General features: G+C 32.9%; 1 protein-coding gene across 1 annotated transcript in view; it reads left to right on the top strand.

Moving 5' to 3' along the window:
• Window positions 1-19,078, top strand: part of LOC112689733 — a gene marked incomplete in the record, with an annotated part of 415,778 nt that overhangs the window by 340,779 nt on the left and 55,921 nt on the right. Inside the window, 1 exon segment of the mRNA XM_025563560.1 lies at window positions 16,462-16,514. Within this exon segment, the coding sequence (XP_025419345.1) occupies window positions 16,462-16,514 (53 nt within the window).

The raw sequence follows: 19,078 nt of genomic DNA, 5'->3' as shown, positions 1-19,078 counted from the left end.
AAAATCAGATATTTCAATGTATTTTCATAACATTGTATTAATTATTTTATTGAAGGCAGGTTTCAAAATATTTTAATAAAGTATATGCATTTTATAGGCAATTGAAATTTTCGATTTTCCTACATTTTGGATAACTTTCTTTGTTGTTGTGAAAGTCAGAACATTAAAAGCGCAACGTACATTATTAATACATTTGATTCTTCTACTATACCAATCATTTTCAGAAGTATAAACTAATCCCCTCCCAACGTCTTTCACTCAGATTTAATTTTTCGAGAGAAATGGTAAATTGCTTTCAAGTTTAAAAGATCAATACAGTAATACCATTCATCTACACATATACTTCCCCCGGCCATAGAGCCTCATCCGACTAAAGAGTTTCTCTCTTTTTTTTTAAATTTATTTCTCATCTGATATTTATTTAATTGAAATTTTACTTAATTTTTGATGCTTAATATGTTTACCAAATATTTGACATTGAATAGCATGATGCGGGTACCGTGCACGGTATTAATTTATCATTTTAATTTTAAATTGTTATTATCGTGCACCTTTTTTTAAACACATGTCGAAATATAATATAAACCGTCTGTCAAATTTAATATATGAGTGTTTTAAAAAAAAAATATGTCAAAAGAAGCGCAATCTTCTATCGGGGTAAATGTGTACACAAGTGTAAGATAAGAATTTACCGTTTGTGAAAATCGTTGTTCGTGCCACTGACGTCGGTTAATCGGTAGACATTGTTTAAAAAATGGAGGGGGAATGATTAGATACATACGTACATATTTATGAGGTTATTGGTTATTCAAAGTTCATTGAAAAAAGCCATTTCGTTAAAATTTTATTTTCTAACGCTTATAATAATCATTTGTTACTTTCCGGTGTTTTTATTTTATTCCTTTTTCGTTGACTACAAATAACAATCTGATCTGAATCATTTTTATAACCTTAGTTTATCAAACCGAAAGTCGAATAAACCTTAGGATCTAACACGGATATTGAATCGACGAATTTCTAAAACGTGTCCAAAACGAACTAGCCGGAAACGTGTCTACAACGGAAACGGAATCTAAAATGATATTTCTGTTGTATACGAATCATAACGCGGACGCATTACAGGATGAACTGGTATCCCCATCAGGTGATCCTCGTCGTGAATCGTGTTTATCGCAATACGCGCAAAACGGTCGCGAGATTCGCCGATTCGATTCCACGCGCCACAATGCGTTATGCCGCCATTGTTCGCTCGATATACACAGTCACACCCGATGAACACGCGCGTCGGTAAAAATTATTCGTTTGAATCGATTTCCAACGCGACGATCGACAGAAATAATTTTTTCTGTCTCCGACAACAATAATTATGTTATAATAATAAATGTAAACGATCATTCGCGCCAATTCTTCGCTCTGCGGCGTCTATGCGTTATGACCGCGAACGGGAATTGTGTGCGCGCTTTCGGTTCGCATCGCGAGACAAGGCGTTAGGGGGTCAAAAATGTGCGCCCCCTCCTTCCCGCGCACGTCGGGCCTTTTTGTCCCATTTTTTTTGGTTTTTTTTTTTTTTCATTCCAATCGGTGTTCGACCGAAAAACAGGAGTGACGAGGAAACGCCGAAAATCGGTCTCCTTGAAAACGTGTGCTCATAGCGGACGCAAGATTGAAATCGTTTCGAAGCGTGCGTTGCATTTGTAATGCGCGCGATGGCTGTGGCGAAGGGGTAGGAATAGCCTCGGAAATAAAGCTGACGCGTAGCAACAACGCGCGAATTTATTTTTACAACATAATATCACCAACGGCTGTGTGCGTTTTTTTTTTATTATTTATTTATTTGTTTTTCTATTTCCGTTTCGAGTTTCGGACGTGCGTGCGAATCACGTTGGTCGCGCGGCGAACCGATCGTTTTTTTTTTTTTTTTTTTTAAGATGTTTCTAACACGTATTTTCGACAATAATGTTTTTCGCGTGTACTATCGCATTCAGAAAACATTTCGCGGTACACGTGGGCAGACTTCAAGAGGCTCGCGTATTTTGACGTATACAGCCATCGGCTAGTGTAAGTCATTTACGACACTTGGATGCATACGACATTTGGACGCGTGCGATTTCAACGTATCGTCGTTTCGCCGAATGTCGATTTGACGCGTTTTATGATACAATTATACCGTTTGTTTTCAGATGGGACATTTTCATCTAGCCTACACTTGTTTTACCAATTGCGTACAATACATGCAGTATACTCATGTGAAATAATACCGTTGGTAAACATTTTGCTTCCCGATAAAAAATATATAACTTACCTATATAAAAAATATTTCAAATCATTAAAAGTCTCTTAATCCCATTTACGTCTTAAAACATACAGAACCGACTTTGGAAAAACAGCGATGAACGCTATTTCAATTGAATTTCCAAACACAGATATACATGGTTGCTTTTTTTCACTTTAGTCAGGAAATTTGGAGACAAATACAAAATCATAGGTTATCAACTTATATACATTAAGTATATGGAATTCGTTTTACAAATACAAAAATTAGGAGCACTTGCTTTTGTGATAGTGGATAAGGTAATTAATTAGTTTAAAACATTACCAGAAAGTGATAATTTCACTGCCAATGAGGATATTTTAACACCCATTATTATTATGAAAGTACGTAGATCGGAAATTTGAATAGAAGGGGAAGACGTCGAGCTCTATTATTTCCAATCGAAGTCTGGAACGGTTTTAATTGTATTCAAGATGATATTCCGAGGACTAACAACAATGTAGAGGGGTGACATAATTCATTTTCGGCACTTATGAATTGCACAAAACTGATAATTTGAAGATTCATAGATGCTTCAAAAATATATCTCATTTTAACTAAAATGTTAAAAGAACAATTGCCAGCTGAATATGTGATACAAAAAAAAAATAAATACTCGTAAATATGTAAATATAAAGATTTGTCAAAAAGAGTACTACATGTTCGGTAATTTGGAAAACTTTTTCACTAGTGTATTATAACTATACAATTGTATAAAATACATAATTGAATAATACATAATATTACAAATACATATACGAGTAGAATTAAGTATTAACAGGTATTGCTCATAATTAAAAAACTTTATGAATAATAATAATAATAATAATATTAATTATTTTTGCATGTTTATAAACAATTTTAAAATATAACTATTTTATCAATAATATATACCTAATATTTTTAATATTTTTGTTTATTTGTTGTTATTGGAAAATTATAATAAAACCCATCGACATTACGTATATATCCAACTGTCTTACGTTAAACTGACCGCTTCCATTTGAAGCACGTCGAAATGACGCGACACCACAACCGGCGATATTTGGACTGATAATCGATTCGCATATTATTATAAACGTCGCGTTTACAAACAATATTCGTAGCCGTGAATCGTATACGAGAGTGGCCCAGTACATTTTAATATGTTTCATCGACGCTCGAATATTTATTTGTTCTTTCGAGTTGATTACTAGGTATACTTAATGATGTGTAGCGGCGATCAATACTTGCTTAGAGTTCAAGTATTTCCGTAGTTTAAATGATTAACAGAATAATAATTGTTCAATCGATATTACGTTACACGAAAAGCGTGTGTGGCTTTTATAATTATAATAACAAAACACAATCTCAAATTCTACGACAATTGCTTTCGATTCGTTAAAAAAAAAAAAAATTAAATACATCAAGACTTAAATCTCCGAGTAGTGTTGTCGGTGGTAACGTGATGATTTTATTTTTTTGCTCAACGTTTTCGAAACTGTATTTAAAAATGTATAAGTGCACTTTGTGGTTCAAGATACAATTTCGTTTGGGGAGCGTATCGCGTGGAGTATGGATTCCGAAATTATCACGAAAAGCCGAAAATTAATTTTTTTCATTTTTTCTTTTTTTCTACGGCAACGTGCACGTATATTCTTTTCGTTTGTACGTGGTTGCGCTGAAGATAAGCAGGTTAAGTTGGTTTTACTTTAGTTTCAACAGTTTTCTTTTGTTCTCGGGTAATAATTCCGCGAGGTACACCGCAATACACACACACACACACACACACACAAACACATATACATGGGACAATGCTTTAGCCGATTGTTTTAATGGTTCCATTAGCAGTTCAGAAATAGTAATTGTCGCCGTCGGACGCAATAACACAAACATTGCTGTAGTAGAGGCTACTCCGAGAGCGTACTGCGGTTTATGTCGGTCGTCTAACGACGTGCGTTTGGCGTTTGAACCGTTGCGGTCAAACACGGATCCGATATTCTCGTCCCGTTATCAAAATCCACAACCCCGCACTAGCTATGCTTCTGCTGTTGACGCAACAAGTGCAATTTTCTGTATAATAGACGCGCAGAGAAACGACACGATCGATCGACGATGCAATGCAAATCGCGATAATAAGCCAATGAAATTTCTCACACGGCATACGGCAAAAATAAAAGACCTCGACCATTGTTTTTTTTTGCAATTTTTACACGATGTGGGGTCACCGAAACGGTGGATAACGATTTAGACGATGTTCTTTGGATAATTTACACTTTTCAATGTTCCAAGGTTCAATTGAAAATCATCAACACCTCCAATACGTTATTTTATAATAATAAAATTTTGGTCTTATGGAAATTCGTTACACAGCATTAAACAAATCCGGAGTGTTAGTAGATAAGACGTTTGATGGAGTAACGTGGATATTATATAAATATATATTCAAACGTAAATAATAACAACGTTGAAACAATAATAAATCATAAATAGGTAGAGGAACAATAAGATTTCACTGATGTATACATGTGCAGGTGATATTATGTTATAATCAGGGCTAGGATTTGTATGCAACAGCATGTTTTTTTTTGCGACTTCTGATTATTGATTTTGTTAGTAATGTTCACGAATCACCTCATGATGAGATACATGGTGGTATTTTTATTTTGCATGTTTTTAGATAAAATGCATATTATTGCATATATTGAATAAAATCAATATTATTGCATATTTCGATTATAAGAATGCGAAAAATTGATGTTTTTAGTATATTTTGTAATTAATATTTATAATTTAATATTAATATTTCGTATTTAATTCTAGACCTGCTGATTAAAGTATAAAACTTGTTTATTTTTGTCAAACTTAAAATTTATTTTAGATTATTTTTGTTTTATTTTATTTTTCAATTATATTATGTTAAGTTACATTTTTAAAAATGTATAGGTACTTTGTTTTGTAATTGGTAAGTTAATCAATTATTTTCTTATATTTATAGTTAATGAATAAACGATATAACTTTTCAAAATAGGTGTATGAATAAATTACATTTATAAATTTAATAAATAATTATGTTGTACGTAAATACATAGCGTTGCTCACAGGCAACAAACTAAAAAATTGGTTTTTTAGAGACTAAAAATACCAAAATTTTTTTTAGTAATTTCCCCTTCATTAGGACTAATATAACAACCCAAAAAAATTAAAAAATAAAAAATAAAAAAATCATGCATTGTAAGGTTAAGAAAAAAATCCAACCACTGATGTATTTCAATAAACAAATATTTTTTTTTTAATTATATTTTTGTGTTATCTTATAAAAATTTAAATGCATATTTTTGCATATTTTGGTAAATAAAATGCATATTTTACAATTTTTTATTGCATACAAATCCTAACCCTGGTTATAATTATTATTCTAACGATTTCGCGCTATGTACGCTCGGAAGATTATGCCGTATTTTAAAATAATTTACTTTTAACATTTTATACAGCCGCGTCGTGGGGAATTAATTACAACCATATTATTTTAATAAGTCTGCATGTGCAATGAATGCACCTAAATGGAAAAATCGTTTTATGAAACCCGACCAAAAACGTACCTAGTAAAAAATAATATGTTTAAATTTAATGTTGTTTATATGTACGCACCGCCATTATCATTTACCGCGTGTTTTCAATAATGTATAACGTGAATAATAAATCGTATACTGTTACCATGAGAATAAACGAAATGCTCTTCGAGTATTTTAACTACGTTCGTCCGATTTAAGCCGATAAGTATAAACGCGTCATTCCTATTAATCTCGCTCGGACACACATCGCCGTCAAATTACAGGAAAAATGACCCGTTCGACGTCGATGAACTCGAAACGATAAATACCCGTAAAACGTTCTGTGTAGGGACTTAAACCACGAAACGTATTAGGCGTATGGAAAAGTGTGGTTCTTGATCTAATGAAATGTCTCTTAAACTGTGGTCCGTGTCCCCTTGAGATCCGCGATATTCATGTCAGGTATTCGCGGTGGCCTTAACACGACATACGTGACAAGAGTGCATTATTGAAATTTTTTTGTTAATATTAATTTTATACATTTTTATGTATCTCTCACAGCAGTTACAGTTTTATTAATTTTTCTGGGAGGAGGGTTCTTTTACATTATCTTATAATATATAAAACAATTCAAAGAATGTTTAACCCATTAATAATTTATTACTTAGTCTCAAAATGTTGAGAACATTACTTACACTAACAAAAAAAACATAGCAAAGCATTTTAGTTACAAGACAAAATATGTAAAATATAAAATATAATATATCACAACCTAAACGCGTGACCTGGGATGAGGGATCTAGATCCCCTGGATCCCCCCCCCCCGTTAAACTATCACTCCTCTATGCATATATATGTTTAAAACTATAATTTAATTAACAGTTGTTAGAAAACGACTGTTGATTGCATGTTCGGAAATATCATACAGATATATCGAGTAAAGCTCTGAAAGTTTTAATTCCATTGCCCATAACTTATTTGTGTTGAAAAACCTTCTCCGCCCTTGTTTATATTGAGAACAGGTATCGAAACCCAATTTAAAACGTAAAATCTGAACTACGATTAAAGTTTTCTAGTTTGAGCCCGGTGTTTAAAAACTAATTCCTCGAATGCACTGCCAGCCATAAAAATTAAATCTGAAAAATATTAAAAATAAAATATTACAATTCTTAGAAAAATTAAGTGTAATAAAAATAATAATAAATGTGTTTATTTTTATGTACATACTTATGTGATTTGTAATATAAAACAATTGTTATAATATCGATTATGATAATGTGAGATATTTTGTGAAGGAAAAAAGTATTCGAAAAATAAATAATAAGGGGGTTGGCGATTTTTAAAAGTTTTTCATCGCGGGTCCGTGTTCTAAAAAAGTTTAAGAACCGCTTATCTAATGTTTAACTTTATTCGTATAATAGTATAATTTGATTTCCAAAACGATTGATTGATATTACAGCCGGTACGTTCTTGACGTGCGAATTTTTCCTGTCTAACGGCATCATCTGTATAGAACGCAAGATCGGAGGAGACAACTTTTAACTTTATATTATCACTGTGTTTTTTTTTTCTCGAGATTCTGTAATATCTTCGCTAGATTCGTTGACATACTAGTGGCGATGACGACACAAACAGATAAGTACTGACTTCTTTAAGTTTTATCAATCAACAGCAATTTTATTCGAAACTTTTACCACTTTAATATTACGTATAGGTAGATAGGTAATTGGGAAAATATTCAAAATCGATTGTTTGCCGTTTCTCGTTCGAAACGTGTGTACAATATGTACTTACAACAATGATACATGTAATAATATGCATTACCTATCATCGTAGGTATAATACGGTGCCCTATTACGTAAAATAGTTTACAAATTATTAAGACACTAATTCATGGTACCTTAAGGTATTAACATATTTTACTGTAGAGGGTCGAAGTCATCGTTATTTTTTAAAAAAAAATCATGATTTGTACAGGAGCAGTTTAGAAATATTTTAATATTTAACTAAAAAATTTGCCACTGCATACTTAAGTATATGATGAACTATATTCAATCCATCCCATAACAAAAATTTGTACAATGAAAAATTTAATTTTTACAAATTAAAATAATAATCATACGAAAGTAATCAAAAATGAAATTGGCTTTTTTCGGACATTTGTGTTATCGTACGTCGTAACTGAAATGAACCGTATTCAGTAGACATTTTGTTGAATGAGATCATCATATGTGACAATCGATTATTAAGCGCGCGTATGCAGGCCGGTATTTAGGGGGGAGCACGGGTAGGCTAATCTTACGGGAAGGCACATTTCCGGGTGTGTCAAATCTCAGAGGCGGCAAAATATTTCAGCAAAATTAATTTTAAAAATGATGTACCTAATGAAAAAAAATAATAAAACAATAAAAATGAAAATAAGATATTATGTTACAATATGTAAATTAAAAAAAAAATTGTATTTTTATTATATTATAATTTGTTAATTAAAAAAAGAATTAAACGAATTTCATTTATAAATTATATTTTAATATCAAAGAATCTCGATTATGTACAAAATAATAAGTGTTGTATTATTATGATTTATTTATTTTTTTTGAAAGGGGCATAAATTATATGCCCGGGGACGCCAAATTTTTAAATAAGAGCCTGTGCGTACGTAATAACGTACTAGATAATTACCTCTTGGCTTAAATTTTCGTTTCTCTCGCTTGAAACCATTATACGTTTATAATAATCATTATCAAGCAAAAACGGTCGGTAACGAAATCTGCTAATACGATAATATTTAAATAATTAACGGTGAAAACATTTTATGAGATGGGCTCGTGTGTAACCAAATAGATTATCCGTTTCGGACTAATACAGTATACGGAATGCGTAATTTAATTAGTTTGATTTGTTGTGTAATAAATAAAAGAGAAGAAAATTTTCATCCAAAGTTTTATCCAGAGTTAGTGTTAAAAAAATTAATTTCACTATTGAAACAAAAAGTACCAATATTAATACATAGTATATTATTATGACAAACAATATCTTGCTACGAAAGACTCGCACTCGAGAACTGACAAGGTGATTTTCATTTTATATTACCTTCCAAAGCGTTAAAAATTATGAGTTCTAATAAAAAACGTGTTCTCAACGTTTTTAGGTTTATTTTCTCTCTCGATGAAATCTGAGTGAGAAAGTATAAATATTCTTCTCGTAATTTCAAAAATTTTACCATACAGAGTTCGGTATCAAGTGATAAATTATTATTTATTAAAATCGTACAAATAGAATTAACAACCCACAAAGTTGAACTCAATAAAATGCGTTTTTCATCGAAACCCGTACCATAGTCGTTACCAATTTTATTCATTAAATACGCCTCGTACAAACGTGCAATATTGTACAAAAATATGTTATAATATTTCCAAACGGGTAAAGGTTTTAGATTCTAAACAAAATCCGTTTCGTTTCGACCGTCATTATAAACGCTTTGTGTATCGTACCGTAGTCGTGGATCGCGTATTTTCTTTCCCGGACGTACTGATATTGACGAGACGAATAAAATCTCTGCTCGTTAAAAAAAATGCCAGGTGAGAGAGTTTTATTATTTTGCTACAATACTACGCGATACCGATGTACCGAAGAAAAAAATGCTGCTTAGAATATTTTGTTTTCACGAGGAACGCGTGATAACGGCGTTTAGTGTTTACACACGATTTAGTGATCAATTTAAGAAAACGCAACAATCATTCGGTTACATGTTGCCGCAAAGCGTCGGCCAAATGCACTGGCTCCTGTCAGTGAAGGAACCGAACGGAGGCGTCATTATCAATGCTCGCCTAATAATAAAACAAGTACAACTTAAAAGGAGATTTAAAGGGATGGGATAAAGGAACGAGAGATAAAACCGAAGAATTGTTCGGCATGGCGTCTTAATTGTTTAATTATTTTCGCATACGGTTCCTTTTCTCCGGTTTGTTTCGTATTTTTCCTTTTTCTCGCATCGTTATCGAAATGATCATGTACACGCGCGCTGTGAAACACATATGCCACGTCCGACGTAACGTCGAGGACGAAACAACCTATGCGCAACGACGAGTTTAAGTAGACAGCTAATGGAAGTCTCGGAAATACAATATCACCGGTGGCTTCACAACCGCAGTTAACCGTAAGAACGCGAGTAGAAACGGCGGCGGTAAATACGGAATTACGTAATACGCGTCGAAGAAAAGTGTCACCCGATTTGCGGTCATCCTTGTGTGTCCGTACATATTTCGGTCCGCAGAAGAATGAAAACACACGTAAACGAGTGCGTTGTGAACAACAGGTGTGCGCAGCTCCGATATGGCTAAGACCCGACGTTTAAGGATCGGTAGCGCAGTAGGTAAACGTACAAATAAGGACACTACTGCGAACGTTATGGTAACGATCGATTCATCGTGACGTTTAGATGCAGCAGAATTCAATCGAAATACCGCCGTCGAGCAAATACACTACTCCGGACGGGGGTCGTGTAAATTATACCATTGCAACAGAACTCCAACGTATGTGATGCCTCTTTGTAGCAATTTAGTTTTTATCGGAAAATTCAAGCACGCGAAATAAAATCTTACATTCGCATTGTTACACCCGTTTGGTCGTATTTTATAGGTATCTAAACACGCACATGAATACATAGACAAACACATACACATAAACGCGCGTACACATGCAAAAAGTTTTATGCCTATGGGAGGAAGCGCTAAACATACTTTACAGTTATCAAATATATATATAAATATATATTTATTTATGTATAGTTTTGTTTGTGTGTGTGCTTTATTATTTAATTCAATAAAGAATGTATGACTGCGCGCGTTGTATGCACGCGGTATAGAACATTCGGGACGGAGATTGTCGTAAAATAAAAATAAAAAAATTGCGAGGCGAGGTGAAAAGTCACGGAGAAAAACCAAATAACCCTCGAAACGTGGGTTAAGTGCCCATTTTATTTACGGGAGCGGTAGTATGCGCATGATTGATGGTACACTCCGACCGATTCATATGGACCAGCGTTTCTCAACCAAAGATCACGAAACCCTAGATGAGTGGTCGCATTCGTTGGAAATAATTAAACGCTGATGTAAGGAAAACAAAATTTTATTTACGTTAAAAATAAAAATCAATACACGACAATAATGAAAAAGTTTGTAGTATAAATTGACAAAAAAAAACTTAATGTCATTCATCGAGAATTTCAAATATTCACCTTTTTGTTTCTGTGATGGTTTATGATACTCGTATATTTTGTAAATGGTAAAACAGATAAAATCTTAAATATTTTTTTATTATTAGGAGAGTAGGGGATCGTAATTGATTATTTTTTTGGGAAACGATGATACATTATTATACACGCGTACGTACATAATGTTGCAGTTTACTCTCCCGTAAGTACAGTATGTATGATATTACCTTTAGGAAAAGGGAAAAGGAATAACAATTCATTACAAACGACAGTCGTGCGAACGCTATAATATTAGAAATGTACAATTGAAAACATTATACGTAAAGAACGTACTCGTAGATCATATAAAAGCGGTGCAGCACTGCTATACATATCATACGCTAGATTGAAATTTTATTATTATCTTGGTGTTGTTTCACGAATATCAAACGACGACGCAATATACTTTAACACGACCGCTATCATATGACGACATTATTAGAATATATTAACATCCGCAGGGATCGGATCGAAACTCGAAATAATAGATACTTCAACGCACCACAGGTTCCCGCCAAGATAGTTATTCTTCGTACCGGCTCTCCGAATCGGTAGTTGTTGCCTATCATAGTTTATTCGTTTTTTATTACTATTAATCAATTGAGTTTCCTTCACAGATATAGAAGCCAGTACAGAAATCCCTAATGATTTAAGCATGAAACGTTGAACGTGAGTGCTAGTACGTGCTAGTAGATCTCCAAAAATATATTCAAATTCCTAAAATCATTCAATTCATATTACTTATAATCTAATACCGTTACATTCGTTGTATAAAATTACAATTAATCGTAAGCCTTTAATGTATTTTCTCGAAAGCCAATAATCCTTGGTGTTGCGACTTTTACAAACCACATAAATAGAAAAAACTATATTACAATATACATATTTTAATAATGTATACACAAAAACGTCATTACACGAGGGTTCCGGAAATGAGAATTGATATATATTTTTTTCAACATCCTTTTAAATTACTTTTTTTTTTGTCGTTACAAATTAAAGAAAAAATAAATAAACTGACAAAGCCTCGTATTTGTTATCAGATAGACTATAGCTGTAAGCACGTAATTTTTTTAAATTCCGCTAAACAATAAAATATCGACGCCATAATAGACTGTAATCGATACGGTCGTGTACAGTAATGGTACCCGTCCAATAAATTTAAATGTTATTATTTCCTACACGTATCTCCAACGCGTTGGACGGACAACACTGACCCATACGCATCGAAAACTGATGAACGTAATCGGTCGAGTGCGACCCGTGCGCGACTGTGACCCCTAAGCCTCCCAGAGTTCCGAAACACCTATATTTAATCATAATATTTGCCATCTTCCATTTCAGACGATCACGTCATCGTTTCCTGGTTCTATCCACTGTAAAAGACAAACAGGTATCGTAGTAACATCGTCGAACATCGATGCACGTGAACGCGCGATAATAGCATAAGTTACGTGCGTATTTTTCAACTATCGATTGGTTTGGATCTTACATCTCTGCGCACTCCATTATAGCTTGCGCGTCAATCACATTTGAATATCGATCTTCGTGTTCTATCCACGCCGAACAATTATTGTTATTATTGTTAATATTACGGTAGGTACCCACAACGCCACTAATTCGCGTCCAGAATAGTAGTAGGTGATTGATTGTAAACGATTTGTCCAAAGAGTAAAATTATTATTATCATTATTCTCCGTGATTGATGGAAGTCGCGTTAGACGATGACTTATTAGTAGCTATTACACGCGCATTCGTTCGCGTAACGCGCATACATTCGTATCATAACGCGTCGCGTGTAGAAGTGAATTATTGTCGTCAGACCGTTCCGACTCGACGCGGTTATCGGTGATTGCCGTTGCGGAAAATGCAAAAACCATAGCCGTCGGTGGCGGACCGGATAGCGCGGCGAGAAAAAAATCCCCGCCCTTTCAAAGCACGTGGTCCGAACGATGTGTAACGATGTGTTATTATCAGGGCTCGTAAGTTCATGCATTTTCATGTTTTCTTTACTACATCGGAAAATATACTAATTGAGATGAAAATCCGTTTCATAACAACGATAATAAAAATCTTAAGTTTAATGGAGCATGTTTTTGCATGTTTTGTGTGTAATTGGCATGTTTGGCGTATAGTTGATTTTTTTTTTTTTTGATTTATTAGCGCATATTATTTTATATAAATTCAGCAAAATCGTTTTTCGTGGAAGTAAAAAAAAAAAAAAAAAATTAGATCAATAAATGTTTGAATTCATTGTTATTTACTTTTCTGAACTTGTTTATAAAATCTTAGTATTTAATCAGTAATTTTTATTTTTTAATGACATTAAGTTTTATAAGTTAAAAGCAATACCACGGATACAACGTTATTGCGCACCACTACCACTCTCCTCCTATTGACGTGTCCATTGTAATCTATCTGTTATAGTCGCAACGTGTATTCATCAATTATAATTTTATTAAAACGTAACCGAAGGAAAAGTATAACTTTTAAAAATATGAATGGATAGTTCTTATAATTTTAAAAAATGCTTATACATTTTTTTTTCATGCACAATTAAGGATTCTTAACTCGTATTCGATCAAATGTTAGTGCATTATTGCATGTTTATTTATGCGTTTTTTAGTGCATGCACTTACGAGCCCTGGTTATTATAATTTCAACGCGGTCGTAAGCACTCGTCCGTTCGACATCGAGCGGTTCAAACGTTCGTACCCGCACGAATATCGCACAGGCCGAGCATGCCGAGCATCGCGACGAGATTGAATCGGTTTGGGAACGACCGAGAGCGATTTCGGGACGCTAAGCCCGCGCGGCTGCCGTCGGATTTGCGTGCATAATACGTTATCGTCGGGAGTACGTGGTATCGATCACGCGAGATTCACGGTTTCCGTTCGCAGTACGGCGAAATGCGCGCGACCACATTGATCCGGGCGGACGACGGGTGATGGCACTGTGATCGCGGCAGGACGGAAAGCCGCTGTTAATACGGTGGAATAACTCGCCCTCGGCATGTGCACGCGGTTTTGTACACTCGATTGTAGAGTTGGTGAAAGCCTAAACAATATATACTGTATTGAACGCGTACGACATCGCGTCAGGATAGCAAACAATAATATTTTAAATCATAGATCTGAACAGAGCGGTGGGAAAATGTTTTTGGCCATAAATCTCTTCGCGCTCAGCACTGGTGTTCGATCGGTTTAAGACTCGTAGTTTCGTTTATTCTTTCGTTAAAACTTCTGAAGTCGCACGGTTTGTCACGATATATTTTCTCTCTGCAGCAAAATGCGATCCGACTACGGTTGTAATACTACGTTTACGATTGTTCGTACTTTATAACGGCGCCTCCGATATCCGATTGTAACAATAATCATAACAATCGTTGTCGGGAGAACTGTGTTAAAATAATGAAACGCGTTAACCCGGAACGACCACGGATGCAGCCGTGATAGTATAACCGTTTTTGCAGTACTTACCATTACAGCAACCACTATTAATAAGTACGATGGAAAACACTGGAAAAACTGACCGGGCGTGAGACGCCGATAAATTAAAAAATATAGAATTATATGTTCTGAATCGTTTCATGTTTTACATCGCTCTCAGCAGCCATCCGTGCACTGATAATAATATTAACAAGATTATTTTTTCTTTATCTTATTACTAATTGTTTTCCACGGCCGAACGCGCGTGCCAAGTCCAACCCTAGTCCACGCCCCAGTCGATATTCTTCTGTTCAAAGCCGTTTTTGTTTTTAATATACGTTTTACGGATTTTAACAGCGGACATAAACCGTGAACGGTACCTTTTTCGTTTGATTTTAACATCGCTCTAAAAATCGAGCTCGTACTCCGTACGGATGCGATAATAATGAAAATAACCCATGGAAAATATCGATAGTTCCCGTTTATCGGATACTACATTTTCCTCGTTTTGCGCGATCTATGTTCGGCTTTAGGTTATTGAACGTCGATCATACCGAGTTCGACCCGGTCGCGTTAATCTTCAATAAAGTTATGTTATTTTATTGTCCCTCTCCTTCATCCCTATCGCCTTACATCGACTTCTAAACCATTGATCACTTGTATACATTTTTAAGAAAAAATAATCTATATTAAATATATCCAATATAATAAATAAGGTTCGAAACTTATCGTACACAAATTATTGGAAATATGCATGTAAATATGAACTTTAAATAACCGAAATATGCAACTCAATATTTTTTTAATGCCAGTTAAAAATTTGATTTATTCATTTTAATGTAGACAGTTTATCTTATTTTTTCATTTTTTGACAACAATAAGACTATAAACATTATATCACTGAGTATGTTCGATTTCGTTTTCTTCATCTTCTCCTACAATGAAAAAACAAACAAAATACCTTTTTTCCTTTTACATTTTCTAAAGTTTAGAGTCTAAACGATTTACGATAATCGATAGTATATGCACAAACAATTAGGTATTTCATTTGTTACCTTGTCTTGACTCGTTCTATGATTAGGTATATTAATCGATGTATAAAAGTAAAAAAAATTAATGTTAAAGTTTAAAATAAGTTGACTTAACTTAAAAAAAAACTGCGTTATATGCTATAAATTACTGTTGAATTGCCACATTTTTTTAAATATGCGTTTTGCTCAGAAAACGGTTAAATATATGAAAATATGCAATCAAAATAGTTGTATATCAATCCATTATGGCTTAAAACAAACTTAGACTATTCTGCAATCATTATTAAACAATATGTAAATGCAACAAGTCCTGAACTTCAATTATAAATAAATATTAACTAAATATTATAGTTATTAAACACAATTTATTATTATAAATTTTATTTATTTAAATTATTTACTCTTTCTCTATTAATTTTTGTGCTTAGAAAATGTATAAAAACTGCAGCCCATGACCATTTCTACTCGCTTAATGTCTTATTTTTTTTAGTTAGCATCCATATCGAAACGCAACAGTACAAATTATATTTTCTTCTCCCTGAACAAATTTCACACGAAATTAATTATCTTTTAATTATTATATTTATTAATATTAACAAAATAAAAAATAGTCCTTGTATGTATATAGCGCATCTGATAAGTATAAAGATATAATTATTCGAAAATTTTATGAACGAATTTTAAACGTTTTATTTTACACATTTTTTTTCTCTTATGATCATAAAGAAAAATATCATTAAATTAAAACGATTATTTATTTATTTTATTTTTGTATGAATGTATCATACTATACAACGATGTTAAACCTTTCTATAGAGGTTTGATCATTGAAAAGTACCAATATATTTCGTTTTATAAAATATTTCCTGTCATATTGACTGACGTATTGCGGTTTTTGTTTCAGATACTATCGGATTGAATTCCAACGAACGACATTCTACGAAATCTTTTAAAAAGGTGAGTGACATACAAGGTACTTGGGCTTTTCATCACAATCAATGCGACTTTTAAAGAAACTGTTGACGAGATCATATACGTATAAAATGTTTTATATACGTAATACACTCATTTTGTGGGGAATATAATTTTTATTTTGACATATTATTTCTTCGGTAAGCTCCGGCATAAAACTAATTTTTTTTTTTTTTAGTACCTTGGAACTATATATTTAGACCATGCAAATAATATAACTGAATATGCACAATAATTCTTCGGTTGAGATGATAGGGAGGATACATAAATAAAACCTTCTTCATATATCTGGGGCTCTTGGGACTTTTTCACCTGGTCGGCAAATTTACGATACGTGATATAAAAATGACTTTATATTTTGAGCGATTTTTTTTTTCTATTTCTATTATATTTATTATTTATGATTTTTTTTTTTTATGACTCTTGGGGTCCTTTTAAACATTTTAATTTAAAAATCATTTCGCCGCGATTTAATATTAAATAAACAATAATTTATCAACCCTAACAAGAAAATAAAAAAAAATTGCAGATTCACCTCAATACGTTTAAGCGTAAACCAATAGAAAATAGCCATAACTCAAAAATTTAATAATTACTTATGAGATAATTTTGTTAATATTTTATCGCATTTGTCTCAGTCGTTTTTGAAACTAAAATAGTCATGCCAATAGAAACAAATTTAAATTGTTTCATTTAAATCATAATTGTACTTCACTAACTTAAATCATAATGAAATAATAAAACACTAATAAATAATAAAAATAATTTTTTTTTGTTCATTTATAGATGAAATATTTTATCAAAACTGAAATTGAGTAGTTCGGAAATAATTGCATTAATTTCGATGGGCCGACAGCCAATGTGCCGACAATCCACTGGACTGACAAAATAAAATAATACACAATTTTAAAAATGTTTACAATTTTATATTATTCGTTATGTTCTTATATCTGTGCTCATTGAATTCACTGTATACGCTTATAGACTGACTATAGCAAAATACAACAAAAAACCTGTTATTATTTATTGACTTCAATAACATTTTGTGTATCCTATGTGCACTCAGAAAATCACAACATTTAAGTACTCGAGGTTATCAGATTATCGCGTAAAATAACAATTATTACAATTATTATTTTCTACAACAGATTTGAAACTATTTTCTTATTTTTTTAATAAATATTCAACATTTTTAGTTAGTAAATTATGAAATAAGCTTTTTAATAAATAAGTTAACACCGTATCATTCTTATACAGTGAATTTGATAAGCACAGATGTAAGAACATAATGAATAATATAAAATTGTAAAAATATTAAAAATTGTATTTTATTAAATTTTGTCGGCCTTTGGAATGTCGACCCAATGTATGTCGTGATACCCTTTAATTTACACCTAGTTATTTTACAATATAATGTATCAGATGTGTACAGATGTGTAGAGATAGATAAGAAAAAGATCCTTATTCAGTCATAGGTCGTGTCGAATACACTAGATGGCATCAAAACATTTTGTATTTCTTAATATAACAGGCCTAGGTACTAATATCAGCTGTAAGTAGTACTGAAAACAATTTTCGAATAGGTGTTTACTCTCGATTTCAACTTGTCTATATTGTATACGTTTATCATACTAATCGTCGTCTTAACAGAGGCAGAACTTTATCAGCTTCACAAAACTAAATCAAACACCGTTTTCTGCGTGGGTCTGTCACAGCACACGCCTCCGTTAAAATGTGCTATCGCTTAATCCTGCTTATAAAACCCGTGGGATCTCCGTCAGTCGGTCTTTAGTTTCTGAGGTTGTTAGACTTACCGAGGCACCTACTTACGTGTGGGGAGCTTTCAACCGTTATCCCACCCATATACAGTCGACATAATTTTATTAATATTTTCCCGTCACATTCTCGTAAATATGAAAACCATAATATAGATTGTTCGTTATTAATTTGCACTAACGAAAAAAAGGTCTTAACGAAACTCCTAATTTTAGTCCAACGGTTTCCAAATTGTGCTCCGTTCGTTTTTCCATAGGAAATGTATAAACGTAACAATTATTAATCGTTATTTAAACCAACTAACGTATCTATTTTTACAAGACACCGTCAACTCAAATATAATTCACCGATATGTATACAAACAATATTAAAATCCCGGTAGTATAATTTTTTAATTTTTAGATAATACACATTCCCATTCCAGTTATTTCCCGGCCAGATAGGCCTATTTTGTATATAAATATAATATTAAATGAACAATATCTCATTTTGAATTTCCTCCTATATAAATACATATCATGTGCAATATGCTTCGTAGAACACAGGCAAATAAAACTTAATACTAAATATTGCTTGGGGCTCCACGAGAAAATACTGCTTAAAAAAAAGGCTCCATGGCTGAAAAAGTTTGGGAATCGCTGCCTTGGTTCATGACTTAACATTACAGCAGAATATACGTAGGTGTTTACCAAACTTAGGGTGAGTATCATATGCTGGTGGAAAGGGAAGTGCGCAATAGTGTTCAAATAATTATTATTATTAATAAAAAAAAA

The sequence above is a fragment of the Sipha flava genome, unplaced genomic scaffold (genome assembly GCF_003268045.1).
Source record: "Sipha flava isolate LNK unplaced genomic scaffold, YSA_version1 46_pilon_pilon, whole genome shotgun sequence".
NCBI lineage: Eukaryota > Metazoa > Arthropoda > Insecta > Hemiptera > Aphididae > Sipha > Sipha flava.
Note: the sequence above shows the minus strand (reverse complement) of the source record. Positions and strands in the feature narration are given on the sequence as shown.